We start from the raw sequence: 21,721 nt of genomic DNA, 5'->3' as shown, positions 1-21,721 counted from the left end.
GGTGAACTTTTTTTTCTTGAGCACGTCTATAAACAAACAAAACTCAGCGAATACTTGTCACACATTTATGAGCCATATACCTTTATAAACATTTAAGTGTGTACTTTTAAATGATCGGATTCAAACTGAAAACAAATATTCTCTGTTTAAGTAATTTGTATAAAACCAACAAGATGTCCAGCTTCTCAAACGCTTCCCAATTACTTTTAATTTGAACACGCCCACTCGCGCAAAAGAGATTCACATGCAAATCTCCACATGGAACGCGATCGCGCTCATTACCTCAAAAACAAAACACCAAAACACTTCACAAGTCTCTGCTTTTCGTCGAGTTTGAATGGCGCACCGTGAGCTTACAATGGAATTACCTCAGAATAAGAAGAACGTGATTTGAAGACAAGAAATATATAAGGTAAGAAATTCTTACATATTAGTTTGTTATTGTTGCATAAATTTCACATTGCAGTTGAACTGTTGCTAGATATATGGGGAATATTATAATATTTAGACCCGTGTTTACTGTTACTGTGTTTGTGGATATCTGCTCAAACGTAGATATGTATATGGTAACCATAATGTTTTATATTTGAGCACGATCGCGTTTGAATGTGTCATATTTGATACATTCGAAAAGCAAAACGCACCAAACGGCTTCATGTTTTTACTATTATCTCATTTCATATCATCATAACGAATGGAAACATTTGAAGTAACATGATAATAAATATATTTTTCTCTAGCTTAGATGTTACTGAAATATTTAGGAAGATTTATAGGCTGCTATGGTTATTGTTATTATTATTTTATGCAGCACTGCGCATTGCCTATGCCTACAAGGCACAACAAACCAGGTGTTCATTATATTATTGTTGGAAACATTTGTGTGTGTGTGTGTGTGTGTGTGTGTGTGTGTGTGTGTGTGTGTGTGAGAGTGTGTGTGTATTCTGTGAATTTTAAAAAGCAATTTTAACCAGAAAAATCTAAAATGTATTCCCAAAATCGTGCAGGCCTTTCTCTTGATATCAGTATGTTCACTTTTTTTTTTTTCAGGGCCCAGATGCCACTGAGTCTTGCTGACTTCAACATTCACACAAGTCTCTGTACATGAACATGGTAAAGTGAAAATCAAACACCTTGGAAATGAAAGGTATGTACAATGTTTTTAGGAATGGCACAAAGGTCTCTGTCTTTGGATCATTGGTTATCTTTGGATTATGTTGTGTTGTAAATAAATCAAACAATCTAAAAGCCATTCTTTTTTAAATCTCCTCATTCTTTGTGCAAGGTAGCTCAGAATGATAGGGGCCTGATAGCTCCTAATAGGGCAGTTAGAGGAGGGTCTTTGTCTTACACAGGTGAGAAAAGCTTACATATTAATGAGCTCCCGCATAAAGCTTTGTGGCACAAAACACGTCGTAAAAATTTTAAATCAATATATTGTCTTATCTGAATGAGCAGTCAGGGTGATTTTCACATCGTTTTAGAGCAAATATTCTAGGCTACGTCATACAATTTTCAAAAGTCTTGTGAGGAAATAATCAGTATGGGTTTCATGACCTTATTTCAGTGAGAATTTTTTTTTGTATTTTCACAAACCACGCATAAATATCATTATCTCAAAACTACAAACTTTTACACACATGCTGTTGATATATTATTGTAGCAGAGTTTGTGCTGAATACAGTGTAATTAGACTTTAGCCATGAAAATGTCACAAGTAACAGAAATGAGCACAAATGTCAGAGCATGTCAGAACACCTCCAGGGCCCAGAAAACAGCTCAGACCTCAGAGGGTTAAGAACTGAAATGTGTATTTATTTATTTTCTGAGTTCATTGTTTGTTTATTTATGTATTTTCATAGGCGTAATTTGCGGGTGGGACATGTCCCCACCACTTTTTGCTAATGTCGATATTGTCCACAACACTTTTGAAACATCGTGTGGCCTGATCATATGGCCCGATATATACACTTATTTAAATGGACTGTTTTCCATTTAATATATTTTATAAAACGGATAGTTCCAATCCTTGATTCTGATAGGTCAATAACTGTGCTTTATACATGATAAAACACGGCTATGACCGCTTCACCCAATGGTTCTATGTATCACTACAACACCCCTAGAAACCACTCTTAGCAACTTAAACACATGTGTGATCTCATTGATATTGTTAATTGAAGCTATAGTGGAGTATTGTGAGAGATCGAGAAAGCGAGTGTAAAGTTACCTGTATTCACAGTAGACATTGCATTTTCCTTCAGGTCAGTCCTATATTCATAATAAAATTATCCATTTGAATGTCCGCTATTTGTATTTGTATTTTTTTTTTTTGGTAAACTAACCCTTTAAAAAAACAAGACAAGACACACTAGACAGGATTATTGTTGTATTACTTAACATACTTGAGTTTGTCCAGATGGTTGAGAGTATCAGAGAGCAGCTTCAGTCCTGATTCTCCTGGGTGATTGTAGCTCAGATCCAGCTCTCTCAGGTGTGAAGGGTTTGAACTCAGAGCTGAAGCTAGAGCAGCACAGCCTTCTTCTGTCACCATACAGCCAGATAATCTACAACAACAGTAAGTGTCCATGATAGTGTGCTTCATCTACTGGTGGCATCTGATTGATTTTAATGAAATCACAGAGTTGTAAAATGTGCAAATTATCAGCCACAAATTATCTAACGGATCTAATTGTAAGTTATAATTTCAAATTAAAAACTCTATTTTTACCAATAAAAATACAAAAGAATTAACCCTCTAGGGCAGAGTTTCCGCTAGAAAAAAATGGTGCCGGTCAAAGTGACCGGCAGAGGTTTCGTTTTCCGGACATTTTGATGAAATGCCAGTCAAATATCGCCTCTTAATTAGTCAAGTTGAGGAAAACTGGAGGAAGGCTATGTAACTTAAAAAATGACATAATCAGGCCGAATGCAACATGTTTATTAGCCTAACTTTCAAATAAAAAAACGGGAAAAAAACATGAACGTCCGATTGCCGTCAATCAACGCCAATTGTTTTTACTATGGTTTCACATTCATAGTTTAACAAACCAATCCCCCTTCCCCACATAGAATATCTGAAGCCTATTGTTTTTACTCAAGCGAACTTCCCAGTGTCTCTCCACAACTTGCAATGCGCATAAGCCGCGTAACCTTGTCCTCCGCAAGGCGACTTCGCTGCTTCGTCTTGATCCGATTCTGCAGCGAGAACCCCCTCTCTGCAGGAACACTCGAGACCCATTTTCTACTATGGTTTTGTATGTTTCTTCATTCGGATCTATTTGCGATCCATTCCATTCTAAACAAACAACGCAGTTTATATGGTTCGTCCTTGTTTCATTATTCATTAAGATAATAATTAATAAATGCGCGCATAATTATCAGTGAACTTGATAAATGTTGCAGATATGTTTTGCTATGCATGCACAAACAAATGCCTTTCACCTTATGTGCAAAATTCAGAATAAAATGAATGTGCAGCAATTTGTACAAATAGAGAGTCTAGGTCTACTATATGTGTTGTAGCCATTAAATAAGCTCATTTAGTTTAATATTTGTTAAAATATTATAATGTTATTTTTTAATTTATGTTGATTATGAAAAGTGAACCGCATGAGTAGGATATGATGCGCAATATCGAGAGACATGGAGCGGGTCAGACATGATTTTGACCACTTAATTAAGTTTGGTTTTGTAGAAAGACTTTTTTTGAAGTGAATTTCGTTTTGTATAAATTGTATCTTAATTTTAATAATTTTTTTATCAACCAATTGCCTGTATTTAATAAATAAGAAGCAGAAATATAAGAAATATAAGAAACATAGCAGACCTAATCATGGAGGGGCCTAATCATGGAGGCGCCTGCGTGGTCACTTGCATTGCTCGTGAACTGGAGCGCATCTCATCCTAACTTAACGAAACTCGTGTAGGCCTCACAGACATGAAATATATCTTAAGAAAGCTTGAAATGTCTTTTTAACAATTTAAAACGAAAAGAAATAGGCTACTCTCTGATTATGTAATCCATGATGTGCATTTCTCTATAGGCGCGTTCATAAGGAGATGGCGATCGTCAACATATTTACAGCTGTTGTTGCTGTTAATAAACTAAAAATAATAAGCCTATAATTTTATTAAACAATAAATTAAATTAAATTTTTTTTTACGCATTAAATTCAGGTAGGCTACTGAGTAACTGTCCTCAGTGCCCAGAAAAGTGCTGAAACGGAGATGAAGGGGAACCCGTTTTTATTATTTTTATTTTTTTTGGCTTATTTTAACTGGCCCATCCAGTTTTCTGGAGGCCCACCTACAATCAAAATCCTGGCGCCGCTAGTGCTTCGCAGCGGTCTGATATCAAGAAATAACAGACCGCATTCCACATTGGAATTCAACCGAGCCATGTAATAATGTTTAATTACTTTCAAACGGTAGAGCCTGTTCCTTTATAACATAGCCAAAGGTCGGTGTATTTTTGCTTTATACATTTTAGGCTTATTCTCAAATTCAGATTGTGTCAGGGGGGCGGGATTATAAGGCAATTTTAATCGGACAATTTGACCGGAGAGATTTAATTTTGTCTGACATTTAATTTTTTTTTCGGCCAATGTCCGGTAATTACAGGACAACGGAAACCCTGCTCTAGGGTCGACAGCAGTGTTGGTCAAGTTACTTGGAAAAAGTAATTAGTTGCTGATTACTTCTCCAAGAAAGTAATCCAGTTACTTTACTGATTACTTATTTTCAAAAGTAATTACTTTACTAGTTACTTTACTAGTTACTTTTCAAAAACATGATGCACGAAATGAATACGCTATAAAGCAATAGACCTTTCTGCTTAATTCTATTCTTTCTGCATATTTCATCATCTAAAATTGAATCAAATGAAACATTCTTTTTTAAAACTTGTTTTATTAGTTTCAGTATTTTAACTTTATGCACATTGCATCAATGACTCACTCATTAAGATGGTCGCCTGCCGTCTCCTACTGGCGGTTTATAAATATTATTTCTATGCACAAATAATATTTCTTATTTGTATATTGAAAAAAATATTTTAAATAATCTCATTACATTATTTAATGCAGTTTATTTGATTGGTAACTTGAAATTTTAAATGAAAGATGAAGCAACGATTAGGGAAAAATGCCCTTTAAAAAGGTTAAAATATCATAAATATGCCAATTTATATATGTTAAAGCTGACTGAACTGATGAGAATACTGATTCGGAATAAATTATATTTACAACACACAAAAAAAAAAATCACATTTTTTTCCTGTTCTAACAAATGTTTTTACTTAGACAAGTGAATGACCGACCGAAGGACAAATGAAAAGACTTAAATGTTGAGCCCTGGTATATATTTTTTATTATTATTCATTTATTTACCCATAAAACCTGTTTTTAGTAAGCCACAAGTTACAGTGGCAAGAATAACTTTGTGAAACCTTTGGGGGTGGTGGACAGGGTTTACATTAAGACAGGAGTTTGCCTTAATCTAGTTGATCATGCATTTAATTTCTTTTATTCCACAGCTGATGTGTGCAGTTTTTTATTGCTTGCATTAAAATAATTTTCTTTTGTTTTGTTTTTTAATTGCAATCTTTTTCTTCTGCCATTCATGCTTATCAGCTCCATGCAAATCAGCTCCATGCAATCTTAAGCTTTTCTTGGTTCAGCTGCACACAGTCTGAAAAGGTTTTTTGGCAGTTTGCTAAAATAAAAGACACATTCTAAGAGCTGTTGACTTTTCTACCTTGGGAAAGAACGTTAAACGAACAACTTAAAAAGGCATGACAAATCATGACATAAGACTGACATCACTCACAACGTACCAATGCATTATCCCTCATGAACAAATATAACGTCTGATGTTTGGACATGCATACCAGTTTACCATTACGACATCATTCATGAATAAACATGACGTCTGAACACGGACAAACGGTGCGTGTTGACGCGTCAAAATTCCCGCGTTTAGTTTAAAGACTTTTCAACGCGATCGCCTGCCATAGTGTTTACCACTGACTTTGCACTGAAAATTATCCTACTCAAAACGAAAACACATATTCTCTGTTTATATAATCTGTATAAGAGAGAGAGAAATGTACCTGTCTCTCATGTCAGCTTCCTGCAAATGTTTTTGCAATTTCTTGCAAACAGAGTTTTATGTTGAAAGAAAGAAAAAGTCAGACTTTGTGAACATTATATGTTTTGTTGTATGTAACAGGTGGTTTACTTGTGCTATCCTGGGTTTATTTTGACTGGCCTACTCCTGTCTGGCACCCGAACGACTGATTTAAAACAAGTTATTTAATTATTGATTTAAATTGTTTTTTTGAGGGGACCACCTCAGGCCACAGACAAGGACACCCTGGACAGATGGCCAGTCCACCACAGGGCTCACACATAGACACATATATTCACACCTATGGACAATTTACTTTCTCCAATTCACTTATTGGATTGCGGGGAAAACCGGAGTGCATGGAGGAAACCCACACCAACACAGAGAGAAAATGCAAACTCCACACAGAAAGGCATTTAATTACATATGCATAATGGCATTTGGAGTATAGATTGATGTGAAAAAAATAAAGCTTTTACCTCAGTTTGTTGAGTTGATAGTTTGTCTTCAGTCCAGCACAGAGCAGCTTCACTCCTGAATCCAGCAGATCATTGTTACTCAGGTCCAGCTCTCTCAGGGAGGAGTTTGATGACTGTAGAACTGAAGACACAATTTCACAGCACTGATTGGTGAGCTTACAGTGTGCCAACCTAAACGGGAGAAATAAGAAACAAATCATTACAAAAACAATATTATTAATACAGACTGGTGTTTTAGGGCACTGTATGCATTGTCTCATGTTTTTGAGAAAGGGTCTGCAAAGAACATGAATGTAAAGGCCCCGATATACTTCAAGGGAATTCGGTCTCCCCAAAAAACTATTTATTTAAATCAATAACAATTTCAGAGATCACTACTTTTTTGGGGGGGTTTTCTTTCACACATACAAATAAATACATAAGCAGTGAACCCGTGCAAATATGTCAGTTGGTAGTAACAGGGTTTCAGCAACATTAGATTCACATGTCTACATTAACTCAGAAATTTGGGATGCGGTGAGAAATAATCCTGGAAGAATCTACCTCAGAAAAAGAACAAAACTGTGGTTTCGGTTTCATTTTGAGGGACTTGATACATCCGAGGATATAATTTATGATGAGCAAGTTATTTATTTTTACATTAGAAAACATGCTTTTTTTTTTTACATAAACATGCACTATAAAATAGTGTTGGTTTAAAGAGGTATTTCTAACTGATTCAACCTATAAATTCTAATTTTGTTGTTGTAACCTAATTCAATCAGGTTTATTTAACATAAAACTAACCCTAACCCTTTTAGTCGAGTCCCAAAATAGATAAATAGCCCTGGATAAGATGCAGTAGGCATTTTTGAGGAAAAGTACTTCAAGTGTTGTTTCTATATGATTTTTAGGTGCTGAATCCATTTCTGCCATATAACAAGTTGTAAACATCACTGTTTTGGCATAAACAATAAAAACAAAATGGCTGCCAAAAAAAAAAAAAAAACGTTTTAATGCATTTATTGCAGTTTAAACATTAAACATTATAACTAAACTATGCATTCTAAGAATATTTAAACATGTAAAAAATGAAAAAACAACATTAACATGAAAGGGACAGTTTTTAATGGCTGCTGGAATTATGCCAAGGTACACTGGGAAGCATATATCAGTGGAAATATGCAATTATGCCCAGCCCGAAGGGGGGAACTTGGAATACACATGACCCCAGGGGGCTGCATATTGAGAATCACTGGGGTGTCCAGCCGCAGGTGGAATATTTCAAACCCAGGGGTGGCATGGTGGCTTGCCGAGGGAAAGACACATGCTCAGAGAGGCTTACAGTGGACTACACACGTGGGGGTCGCCCAGAGGCTGTGTTAGGTGTCGCCCAGCCTGCAGCTCTACAGATGTCTGTTAGCGAGGCGCCATGCGCTAGAGCCCAAGAGGATGCCGCACTCTGGGTGGAGTGGGCCGTCACACCAAGGGGGCATGGTCGATCTTGCTGCTGGTAAGTCAAAGCAATGGCGTCCACTATCCAGTGAGACAACCTTTGCTTGGAGAGAGCCTTTCCCTTCAGCTTCCCACCATGACAGACAAAGAGCTGGTCTGAAGTCCTGAAACACTGCGTTCTGTCTACGTAAGCATGGAGGGTGCGTACTGGACAGAGCAGTGCCAAGGCTGGGTCTGCCTCCTCCGAGGGCAGCGCTTGCAGGTTCACCACCTGGTCTCGAAAGGGTGTGGTGGGAACCTTGGGCACATATCCAGGCCGGGGTCTCAGGATCACGTAAGAGTTAGCTGGTCCAAATTCCAGGCACGCTTCGTCAACCGAAAATGCCTGCAGGTCCCCTACCCTCTTGATGGAGGCCAATGCAACCAGGAGCACTGTCTTCATTGACAGGAACTTAAGCTCCACTGATTGCAGAGGCTCAAAGGGAGCACTCTGCAGAGCAGTTGAAACCACTGAGAGGTCCCAAGAGGGAACGAGAGGAGGGCGAGGAGGATTCAGTCTCCTCGCTCCTCTCAGGAAACTGATGATCAGGTCGTGCTTTCCAATGGACTTACCATCAACTGCATCATGATGTGTGGCAATGGCGGCACCATACACTTTCAGGGTGGAGGGAGACAGCCTTCGCTCCAACCCTTCTTGCAGGAAGGAAAGCACGACACTGATCGGGCCTTTTGTGGGTTCTTGAAGTTTAGAAGAACACCAGTTGACGAAGAGGTTCCACTTCAACGCATAGGCATGTCTCGTGGACGATGCTCTAGCGGAAGTGATGGTAGCCACCACCGCTGGTGGTAGGGTACTCAAACCTGCCTCGTCCCGTCCAGGAACCACACATGGAGATTTCAAAGATTGGGACGAGGGTGCCATAGGGTGCCCCGTCCCTGAGAAAGCAGGTTCTTTCTCAGAGGAATTGGCCAGGGAGGTGCTGTCGCGAGGAGTACTAGTTCTTGGAACCAGGTGCGGTTGTGCCAATACGGGGCAACCAAAATTACCTGCTCCTCGTCCTCCCTGATCTTGCGCAAAGTCTGCGCAAGAAGGCTCACTGAGGGAAACGCATACTTGCAGAGGCCCCGCGGCCAGCTGTGCGCCAGTGCATCCATGCCGAGCGTGCCCTCGGTCAGGGAATAAAACAGGTCGCAGTGGGACGAGTCGTGGGAGGCAAACAGATCTACCTGTGCGTCCCCGAACTGATCCCAAATCAGCTGAACCGACTGGGGATGGAGTCTCCATTCTCCAGCGAGAGGCCGAATCCGAGACAGATCGGCTGCACGGTTCAGGTCTCCCGGGATATAAATGGCTCGAAGCGACCTCAGATGCTTCTGACTCCATATGAGGAGGTGGCGGGCGAGTTGCGACATACGACGGGAGCGTAGACCACCTTGTCGTTTGATGTATGCTACTGTGGCGGTATTGTCTGATCGGACTAATACGTGCTGACCCCTGAGCAACACACAGAAGCGGTGCAGGGCGAAACGTACAGCCTGCAACTCGAGGCAATTGACTTGCCAAAGGCGCTGGGGTCTTGTCCAGGAGCCCGCGGCAGCATGTCCATTGCACATGGCGCCCCAGCCCGTGGTGGAGGCATCTGTTGATATAACAACATGCCAGGAAACTCGTTCTATGGGCACTCCAGCCCATAGAAAACTGAGGTTCGCGTCCACGGGGTGAAGGTCTGACGGCAGGTTGAAGTCACTGGGACTCGGAGCGTGCCGTGTTGCCATGCCCACCTCGGGACTTGATCGCGAAGCGGTCTCATATGAAGCAAACCGAGCGACGTTACTGCGGCTGCGGATGCCATATGCCCCAGGAGCCTCTGAAATAGTTTCAGTGGAACCGCACTCTTGCCCTCGAACTGACGAAGGCAAGTTAGCAGTGACTGCGTGCGCTCGCTCGTAAGCTGCGCGCACATGGCGACCGAGTCGATTTCCATACCGAGAAAAGAGATCCTCTGCACGGAGCAGAGTTTGCTCTTCTCCCAGTTGACCCGAAGGCCCAGACAAGCTAGGTGCTGGAACACTAGGTCCCTGTGTTCGCAAACCTTGTCTCGAGAGTGAGCTAGGATCAGCCAGTCGTCGAGAGGAACAAGGGCTGCCTCGACAACCTTCGTGAAGACGCGAGGAGACAGGGCTAGCCCGAAATGGAGAACCGCGTACTGGTATGCCTGCCCCTCGAATTATATATATATATATATATATATATATATATATATATATATATACTGGTATGCCTCATTTGCATATGTAAACATGACATTTCAGAAAACTTGTAATACAAAAAATGTCTGTCTCTATGTAAGTGAAAAACTGGAAAGGTTTTATGGTGATATCTATAACTTAAAATTTTTACCCTATCCACCTGTAGTGTTTCGGCTGTGAATAATGCACCTATTGTTTCAATAACAATTACAAGAAAATGGGACCCTTATTTCAATGTTATACGGGGGATCCTTATTCAGGAGACATTGAACTTTCGAAAAATGTGGTATAACAACTTTTCCTCAAAAATGCCTACAGGGTTACACAATCTTGAAGATTCGGACCTGACTATTTCGAGTTCAAGCGCATAGGTTTAGTTAACTATGATCAACCTGGTGAACTCGACAATCGACTACTGTGGACTTCGACCGAAAACAGGAAGTAAATACAGGTATGTGCGCTGGCTGAATTAACATCAATTTTGTTCATATTTTTTACATCTACTGCAGTCAGATTCACCCGTGTTCACTCTGAAGGAATCACTCACATGGCTGGGCACTTGTAATGACACATCAAGGATGTTAAGAGGCTAAAAGCAGGTTTAAAACTTGCCCCATTGAAGTCAACAGGGTGCAAATTTTAAAAAGAGGATAATACGGTGTAGGCAACACCGATTTTGTCGTTGTTCTCTGTACTGACAGCACTCCAAATTTACAAAAAAATTAGCTCAATGTTAAAATTGACCGGAGTTCTCCTTTAACTGAGTTACATTGACCCAATGTACAATTTCCAATAAAGCTCAGGATGGACACATTCGACACATGCACACTATGACTGCACCCGACCTATAGAGGGCAGTATAGTCATGACTCATTTCTGCTACAGGAAATCTGCTCTGAATAACAAAGAAGGAGAAAAGGTTTGTTTTTGCCTGCTCCTTGTAATCGGCAGATTTTCCTTCAATGAGAAATTGTGATTTGGGGTTAGTAAAGTGAAAATCACAACTGACATTGTACAACAAACATACACAACAACAACAAAAAAAATCAGTTTTGCCTCTTGTTCAGTTTAATTAAAATGGGCTTAAGTAACACAGTTTAACTTAACCTGTTAAGCTGCAACCCCACTTTTGGAAAATCCCCAGAAATGGCATACCCAAACTGAAACAGATACAGTTCATGAACTCTTTGTACTAAAAGCACAAGTATGATCTCATTTGAAAGCTGACACCTGGCAGTTTATTGTAATGTAGAATTAATTATTGTCATAATGAAAAAAATAGTTATAAATAGATTCAAAATTTTGTAAAGTTATGAGAATTTTTTTTTTATGAAACATCTTCATGAAAATAAAATTGAAGTTGGCATTGTATCTAGAAATGCACTGCAGCTAAAGCCACATGTCTGACCATGTTATACTTAAAATCTGAAGATGATATGTCTAAAACTCTGTTTTTAGATAAATGTTTTTCAAGATCATGTCATATGACTTTATTTTGATTAGACTCTAAAATGCAAACTGATGCTTAGTCATCATCTAACCATCTATTCAGTCTATTGTCTGTATTAGACTGATACAGTATACAGCGCTCATGGGCCAGTGACAAATAAGGTTTTTTTCAACTAATAAAAAAATTCAAATAGGTTAAAACTGCACATCAAAGTAGTTATTATCTTTATGGGGATGTTTTTTACTTATTACTAAAATCTCAATTTTAAACAATGTATTTTAAGCGGTTTAACTGAGAATCATGTGACAACACCAGTCAAAATGTCATACGGGATAACGTTACATAACGTTACATATCATAACATTTTCTAAATATTATGATATTAAAACTTTTCAAATCAATAAAACTTAATGAATATATAAAGTGATGCAGTAAACAATATTTAGAGCTCAGAAAAAAAAAACAAATTGCACAACAATTTTTTTCTCATTATATTGTGATTTCTTTAAACGTGACCCTACTTGTTCAAGTTCTTTACCCACATTTTAACACTGCAATGTGATTTAAAATGCAAAATGTCTGAAAATGTTTTACAGGACTTGGTATCATGTTATTATTGTTTCCTCAACTCCATGAAGTGAAATTATGCATTTCAATGGAAAAAACAGCCTTATCCCGCCTGACTTAAATTGTTACTCGGTATGACACCATATGAGTTAACACTTGAATTGTCATTTTTACAACACTTACACATAATAATGTTCATAAATGATTAATGTTTATGTTATGCAATATTTTTCCAAGGAAATTAATTAGGCTCCACTGTAAAGAAATGCAGATGTGGTTTTCAGTGTGTAAACTGTTACACACAAACTCTTCCCAGATTTGGCAAGTATACAAATACATTTAAATTTTTTTTTCATGTTTATGAATATCAAAACAGCACAACTTTTCAACATTAGTTTTAATTTAGTACTGAAAAGTATCTTGAACCATTTTATTGATGATCATAGTCACTCTACATCATTATTCATAAATAATGTAAAGGGTTAAATAGGCGACCTTCACTCATTTCACTGAACATCATTTATTAGAGTGGATGGCCTGTTCTTAAAGGGGCGGATTCCCCAATATGACAGGTTGGACAATAATTAAATGTAATTGTAATTAAATATTATTATGAATTATATAATTTGCTAATATTCAACTAAACAATGTTAATATGTTAATATCACAATTTGAATGGAAATTATATGAAATTATACAAATTAAAGATGAAAACTGTATAAGAATATATTGTCAAACACATGTCATCCAAGATAACGGACGACATTATGGGTAGTTACAGAAAATAACTGTTATCCTATATGACAAAATTGTTATCCGGTATGACAAAACTCAGTTTAAATCTTAATCAGGCAGCATTTTTGGCTACCTATAGAAATCTGCAACCTTTACCTTCAACTTCCAAATATGTAAATTCATGCTAAATAAACATATTTACATAAAATCCACATTATATATGTTATTTTAGCGCTATCCCATATGACACAGGATTTTACTACATAGTGTGCTAGTGAGGAAAAAGGGTAAGTTAAACACATTTTATGAAAGACATATTTACCTTTCACCATTGTTTGGGGGTCCTTCAGGGTCTTCCTGTTTGTGTAACATGCTGTCTCACAACGTGTCAAAATAAAATTCACAATAAAATTGCTCCAGTTCGCTTGTTATCCCGTATGACATTGGCTGAAAGCCAGTTTTGGGACAGAATGCTCCAAAACATAATCAACTGGATGTCATATTCTTTGTAATATTTAAATATATTGTTGTCAAGACTCATATAATAATGCCTGTGGCAGAGATGTTAGGGCTTATTAGATTTTTTACAGTTTGTTTGGCTTTTTTGTATGTCATTCTAAGGTCCGGACAGTTATCCGGTATGACATTATGAGACTAGCCTATAATGTCTAATAATTCTTACACTTTGTAATACCCTCAATATATGTTCATATCATTTGATAAACAGAGATCAATAGATTCAATAAATGTGCTTTTTATTAAACATTTCCTTATTTTGACTTCATAAAGGGGTTTGGACATCAAAATTGCACGTCACATCATTGGGCCTCATAATGATTACATCAACGCATTTGGCTATAAATTTAATAAAATATTATTCCTGTCAATAGAAATCTGATGTAAAACTATGAGAATATATCAATATTTCTCCAAATCTGCACACTTTTGAGCTAAAATCCCTGAGGGACGTTGTTTTGTGAAGAGCTTTCATTTATTTTATTTTATTTTATTTTATTTTATTAATTTATTTGTCAGGGACATTGTACAAAATACATTAATCTTACGAAAAGATGTTTTGTACCAGAGTTAGCAAAAGCTATTTTCCATCTGCAGTCCCTGGGCAGGTGCACAATATTAAAAACATATCAAAAAAAACATCACAGCCTAAAATATATACAACATAGTCAAAAAAACATTTACTTCAATATTACATTTGTAGACTTTAAATGTGCTGATGCTGGCACAGCTGGTTATCGAGGATGTAATTCTTTAAGTTTCGAGAGAAATTATTCAGATCTACAGATAATTTCAGACTATCTGGGAGTTGATTCCATTGTTTAATGGTTTTATATGAGAAGGCTGTCTGTACGAAGGCGGAGGATCTTTTCGGGATAGCACAATTTCTGTGAGCAGTGGAGCGGGATGTTCGGTTCGTTTGTTCAGAATAAAGTCTTATAACTTTTTTCATTGAGGGTGGAGCAATATTATTAACAATTTTGAAAACAGTTCTTAAATTTGTATATCGAATTAGAGAATCAATGAGAGCTGTGCATGGTAGGTTTTGTACTTATTCCCTCCATCTTTATTTACTTATGTAGCATCTGTTTTCTTATTTTTTAATTAAAAAAATTTCCGTTTCCTTTGTCTTTAGTTATTTATATTTATTTAATTATTTGTGTTGTGAGGTCATGCCTCGGTCAGTCTGATGGACAAGGTTCAGTGGGGTTTGGGGCAAGAGTTTTGAGTATATGTAAATGTTATTATGTTTGAAAATAAATAAAGATATTGTTGGGAATTAGAGAATCAAAACATAATATTTTATATTTACTGAGAATATTACAGTGATGATAGCAAGGGGCTTTTCTGTCAAGCACCTTTAAGGCATGATTATAGACCGATCTGAGCGGTTTAAGTGTGGTCTCGTTGGCCTGAGACCAACAGGACAAACAGTAAGTGATGTGTGGAGAGATCATGGCATTAAAATACATGAAAGATGCTTCAATTGTCAAACTATTCCTAATGAGTCTAAAGATGGAGATATTATATTTAATAGAGTTGCACATTCTTTTAATATGTTTTTTAAAATTAGAGTTTGGTCCAAATGGACACCTAGGTATTTTATCTCTGTCACAATGTTAATTTTTTGTCCATTAACAAAGATGTTAGACATATCTTTAACTTTATTGGACTTAGCGAAGTACATTCCAACAGTTTTTTCAATATTTAGTGTTAAGCAAGAAGATTTAAGCCAATTACTTATTTTGTCCATGGCTGAGGACAATTTAGTGGCTACTTGCTCAATATCCCTCCCATGTGCGTAGATGACGGCATCATCTGCGTACATGATGATGTCTACACCCTTGCACACAGTCGGAAGATCCTTGATGTAAATACTGAACAACAAGGGTCCCAGAATTGATCCTTGCGGGACCCCAGTTGTGCTGGGCTTCAGAGAGGACAATACATTTTTTACCCTCACACATTGCATCCGATTTGAGAGATATGATTGTATCCAATGCAGTGTCTCCATGGACAGATTATACTTAGAGAGCTTAGACAGGAGGACACGATGGTTTACCGTGTCGAAGGCTTTTCACAAGTCCAGAAACACGGCACCCACTGTGCCCCCTCTGTCCAAGTTGGCCTTTATGTTTTCAATCAGATAGCAGCAGGCTGCGTTGGTGGAATGGTTACGTCTAAAACCGAACTACATGGAGTGCAACAAATTATTACAATCTAAGTGATCAGTTAACTGCTCTACGATGGCTTTCTCAAGAATTTTAGATGCTACAGGCAATATACTAATAGGCCTGTAGATGCTTATTTCATTTTTACTTCCAGATTTATAAATTGGGGTTATAACCGCTGTTTTAAAGACACTGGGGAAGATACTCTCATAAATAGATTTATTCACAATATATGTAATAGCTGGTATTAAAATCTCCCTATGTTTTTTAATGAGAGGGCTATCAAATCCCCAGAAATCTTTAGCTTTTGAGTTAGATACCGGTAAGGATTGTATTATTTTATCTGTTTTAGAATAATCAATGTGTTTAAAACACAGAACCTCATGATCATAAATGGAAGGCTGAGGTAATGGACAAGGATGAGGCAGTCCAGAGGCGTGTTGTATGATTTCATTCACTGAATCAGTAAAATAATTATTAAAATAGTTTGAAACTGTTAGACCATCCTTGTGGTTTTCGTCATCTATTTTCTGCTCTATTATTCCACTCTTAGTTTGCATCTTTCCAGTTAATTTGTCTATAGTTTGCCAAAGTTGTTTAGAATGGCCCTTTGCTTGTTTAATTATATTCAGAAAAAACATTGCTTTTGCTTGTCTTAGCTGTTGAGTGACTTTATTTCAAAGTCCCTTGTAGATCAGGCGATCAGTTGTGAATCCCGTTTTATGGGACTTTTTTAATGCTGAATCTCGAGTTCTCATCAATTTCCATAGATTATCATTTAACCAAGGTAGAGGAATTTTGCCTTTAGGCTTTACCTTTTTTCCTTTAGAATATTTAAAAACAAGCTGTTGAAACATCTTTATCAACTCACTAGAAGCTGTATTACTGTCTTTATCATTTACCATTTCAAACCAATTTACCATTCTTATTTCATTATCAAACTTCTCAATATCTTTCCTGGGGATATAGAGTACAGATTCATTAATATGAACCTTATTTAAATTTCGGTATCGTGCTTTTGACAGTTTCCTTCCAACCAATGTTAAATTATGATCAGAAAGACCTGTTAATAAATCATAAACTTTACCTATACGGTCAGCTTTGTTAGTAAAAACTAAATCAATAAGTGTTTGAGATGTCTTAGTAATCCGAGTTGCTTTTTCAATCATTTGTGTTAAATAAAATTTGAGTAATCTCCTTTAGTTTTTTTCTACCATTTTTATTGATCCAATTTATATTAAAATCCCCCATGAGAAGTATTTATTTTGCATCACATTTTTTAAGAATGTCAGTTAGGTGATCAAAAAATACATTAGTTGATGTCGGAGGCCTATACAAAGCAAAAACAGCAAATGACATTTCCGGAGACAGCCTAATTTTTATCCCTACACATTCCAAAACATCTCCCACTGATTCCATTTGTACACATTGAAAAGTGTCCTTGACATAAATCATTACTCCGCCCCCTTTGCCATGACCACGGTCACGCCTGTAGATGTTGTAGCCTGGAATATAAACAGCACTATTTGAAATGATGGGTTTTAGCCAAGTCTCAGAAAGACACAAAAAGTCAAGGTTGGAATGTGTTAGCAACTGTTCAAGTTGTTCAGATTTCGATACAGCGCTTCTTATATTTAGGTTTAACCTTTCGGTCCCAGAGTACTTTGGCATGATTAATAGTCTGAAATAGTTTGTATCTCTGTTGTTTGGTGACCGTGTTTGAGAGACACGGCATGGATAGATGAGACGAGTGCACCGAATCACATGCTGCTCCAACTTTCTCCACAGCGCCTTTTCGTTTGTTTACCCCAGTATCCGTACAAAAATTTATCTGTGCGTGGTGTCTGTGCCAAAGCACCCGACAAGTTCTTTTTACGCAAGGTCTCAGTACCGTCTGGGGAAGGCACATCTAACTTTATCGCAGGAGAAACCTGCGAAGGTCCAGATCTATCCTCCGCCGTGCACAGTGTTGATGGCAAGCAATTTTGTCCGCAATTCAGCATCAGGTCCACTGCTGTTAAATGGCGACTCCTCAGAACGTATTAAGGAAGGTGAGCTCGCAGGACCTGCCAACCTGCAGCCTCCACCTGATGCCATTTTCAAGCATGACGACAGCACAGGAGTTTTTTCTGAATGGGAACGTCTGACGCTCATAATTCATATTAAAGTTATCGACTCGTTTTAAATTTATCTTAAGGATCTAATTTAAAAAAAAAAAAAAACTCTATTTTTACCCATGAAATCTAAAAGAATGAAAAAAAGTTTATTTTGACTGGCCTACTCATGTCTGGCACCCGAACGATTTGATTTAAAACAAGTTCCTTAATTATTGATTTAAATTGTTTTTTGGGGGGACCGTCTCAGGCCACAGACAAGGGACACGCTGGACAGATGGCCATTCCACCACCGGGTTCACACACAGACACATATATTCACACCTATGGACAATTTACTGTCTCCAATTCACTTGTTGGATAGCTGGGAAAACCGGAGTGCATGGAGGAAACCCACACCAACACAGAGAAAATGCAAACTCCACACAGAAAGGCATTTAATTACATGTGCATAACAGTATTTGGAGTATAGATTGATGTGAAAAAAAAAACTTTTCAGAATAAGTTTGCCACGATATGTCCTTGTGTGGTTATTTTTCACAGACCCTCAAGTACCTCAGTATGTTGAGTTGACAGTTTGTCTTCAGTCCAGCACAGAGCAGCTTCACTCCTAAATCCTGCAGGTCATTGTTACTCAGGTCCAGCTCTCTCAGGGAGGAGTTTGATGACTGCAGAACTGAAGACACAATTTCACAGCACTGATTGGTGAGCTCACAGTGTGCCAACCTAAACAGGGGAGAAATGAGAAACAAATCATTACAAAAACAATATTATTAAAGGGATAGTTCACTTTGAAATTAATTTTTGGTATGTTTTAGCTTACCACAAAGGCATCCAAGATGTAGGTGTCTTTTTTTCCGGAGTAGTTTAAATTTTGATATTTTTAGGTCAAACCGTTTTTGTCTGTCAGTCATATAATGCAGGTCTATGGTCACTGTCTCAAAACAGCATGCACAAAGTCCAAATTAAACAATTCCCCATCGTCCAAATTAAACAATTCCCCATCGTAAGTACACATTGATGGCTTAAGACACGAAACGAGCGGTTTGTGTGAGAAAACGAACAGTATTTATATAGTTTTTGTCCTCTTGTAAACACACACACCCAAATGATCAGAGGACGCGGGTGCTTCGGTCTGCGCAAGCGCCGGAAATTATCTCTCGCGCGTGTACGTCACTCATTGTTTACACAGAACAGAGATTGTAGGTAAGACGGCTAATCGAAATGGTTCTAATGTGCGCTTATCCAGGATGTTTAAACCGACGTAAAAGAAAACAATTTTGTATGCTCGCGCGAACTCATCCGGGAGTGGTGAGTTTTCACGAATTCCCAATTTATAATCCTTCCCTCTTGAAGTTCTGGTTGATCGCTCTTCGGCTGGATATCAACACACCCATAAACGTACTAAAGTTGAGGAGGGTCTGCAGCGATCATTTTTCCCCTGATGATTTTATAAACCAAGGAGAGGATCACATAGTACTGACATCATCAGCTGTGCCTATGGTGTTTTCTCATCCAACGGAGGTAACGTTATGTGAACAACGTCTTTGTATTTGTAAAGCTGGCATTACATGAAATGAGCAATACAATGTATTTCTGCACCATATATTTGGTAAGAATGGTTTTACATGAGAGAGTTATAAGATATGTTATAAGAAGAGAAGATATGTGTAGCCTATACTAAGCAGCTGCTAGTCAAACCAATGTGAAACTATGTGTACTACTCATAAGGGTGCCGTCAATGATACTACTACTACTACTAGCCTAATAATAAAAATAATAATAGTAATAGACAGTGTGGATTCATGTTCGTGTAGCTCTACTTAGTGTTGACTTTGTAATGACAAGCAATATTTTTTTAGGAAAGCGTACAGGAACCATACCAGCCAACAGAACATGAGTCAGATGAAGAGCAAACAACAGAGTGCCTTGGTGCATAGTACATCGGACTAAAATATGTTTAAATCTCTGTGTAAACAATGAGTGACGTACACGCGCGAGAGATAATTTCCGGCGCTTGCGCAGATCGAAGCGCCCGAGCCCTCTGACCTTTTCCGTCGCTTTCCGGCGCTTGCGCAGACCGAAGCACCATTTCCTCTGATCATTTGGGTGTGTGTGTTTACAAGAGGACAAAAACTATATAAATACTGTTCGTTTTCTCACACAAACCGCTCGTTTCGTGTCTTAAGCCATCAATGTGTACTTACGATGGGGAATTGTTTAATTTGGACGATGGGGAATTGTTTAATTTGGACTTTATGCATGCTGTTTTGAGACAGTGACCATAGACCTGCATTATATGACTGACAGACAAAAACGGTTTGACCTAAAAATATAAAAATTGAAACTACTCCGGAAAAAAAGACACCTACATCTTGGATGCCTTTGAGGTAAGCTAAAACATACCAAAAATTAATTTCAAAGTGAACTATCCCTTTAATACAGACTGGTGTTTTAGGGCACTGTATGCATTGTCTCATGTTTTTGAGAAAGGGTCTGTAAACGACATGAATGTAAAGGCCCTGATATACTTCAAGGGAAATCGGTCTCCCCAAAAAACTATTTAAATCAATAATAATAAATAAATAAATAACTTGTTTTAAATCAAATCTTTCAGATGCCAGACAAGAGTAGGCCAGTCAAAATAAACCCAGGACAGCATTACTAACCCACCTGTTACATACAACAAAACAAAAATATTTCACAGAGTCTGACTTTTTCTGTCTTTCAACACAGTCAAAAGTTAACTTGATCAATACCAATAAAAAACAACAACAACAACCAATCAAATAAATAAAAATCACCAATCGTTGAACAATTTCAGTCACCACCACTTTTTTTTCCCCTTGGTTCTCTTTCACACATACATAAAAATACCTAAGCAGTGAACCCTTGCAGATACATCAGTTGGTAGTAACAGGTATTCAGCAACAGTAGATTCACATATCCACATTAACTCCAAATGTTTTAATGTAAAAGAAAACATTAAATAAGAAGTTAGAATTCGAAGGTGTAAACAACCAAACAAAAATAAAATATATATATACCAATCTTAGTAAACTTGGAAAAGTAGATGCAATAGACACAATAGAAGTGTATATTAGAAAAGTCAGTGTGTAAGTGCGTGTGTGTGTCTGTGAGCGTGTGTGCTGAAATGTTTGTGTGAGAGAATGGCTTTAAGTCACTGAAGTTTAACAGATTGCAAAGTTTCTGAAGAGTCTCCTGTGATCACAGTGGACTCTAAGATGAATAAAGTTGTAATTACAATTTAAAGAGACACTGACAATGTTTTTCATGTTTAATACTGTAAAGCTGCTTGCTTTTAAACAATCTATTGTATAATAAAACACAATAGATTGTAAAAATATAACATAATAATATAATAATAAATCTATTTTCCCTCAGGCTATATTCAGTATGAACAGTTAAAACTCTCATAATTATAATGAACTCTCACAGGGTTCCAGACTGCGACCATTTTTTGAGAATGTGCGAGTTCAAATTTAATGTGGTCACATTTGTGCGAGTGCATGGTCATGTAGCCTACTAAGTTAAAATCAAGCATGAATTCTCCTGCATTGAACTTGTTTTAGCACCCGCCAAAGTGAATTTTTGTCCCGCCAAAGTCTTATTTGATCGGTGAGTAATGTAGATGAACTGCTGTTCTGTAACTGAAAGAACGAGCAGATAGAGAGACCTGGTTGCGCGCGCGCGCTCTCTCTCTCTTCAGAGCAGGCGAAAGTGTAAACAAGACTTCACCGTCTCCAATCTAAGCGCTGTCTTGCTCTCTCTCCCTTGCACATATTAATCTAAATAAATCGACATGATGGTAAAAGGTCGAAAGACCAAAGTTTCATGTGGAGCATTCGTAGATTT

The 21,721-nt window shown here is 37.7% G+C and overlaps 1 protein-coding gene across 2 annotated transcripts in view; it reads right to left on the bottom strand.

Moving 5' to 3' along the window:
- The window catches only part of LOC311295030 (NACHT, LRR and PYD domains-containing protein 3-like), a gene marked incomplete at its 5' end in the record, with an annotated part of 145,985 nt that overhangs the window by 13,328 nt on the left and 110,936 nt on the right, over positions 1–21,721 (bottom strand). For both annotated transcript variants that reach the window (XM_084416206.1, XM_084416207.1), the window contains 3 exons: positions 2,406–2,567; positions 6,609–6,779; positions 18,401–18,571. In XM_084416206.1, the coding sequence (XP_084272332.1) occupies positions 2,406–2,567; positions 6,609–6,779; positions 18,401–18,571 (504 nt within the window). The remainder of the gene's footprint in view (positions 1–2,405; positions 2,568–6,608; positions 6,780–18,400; positions 18,572–21,721) is intronic.

The sequence above is a fragment of the Rutilus rutilus genome (assembly GCF_951802725.1).
Source record: "Rutilus rutilus genome assembly, chromosome: 1".
NCBI lineage: Eukaryota > Metazoa > Chordata > Actinopteri > Cypriniformes > Leuciscidae > Rutilus > Rutilus rutilus.
The sequence above is the reverse complement of the archived record's forward strand: the minus strand, read 5'-3'. Positions and strand labels throughout refer to the sequence as shown.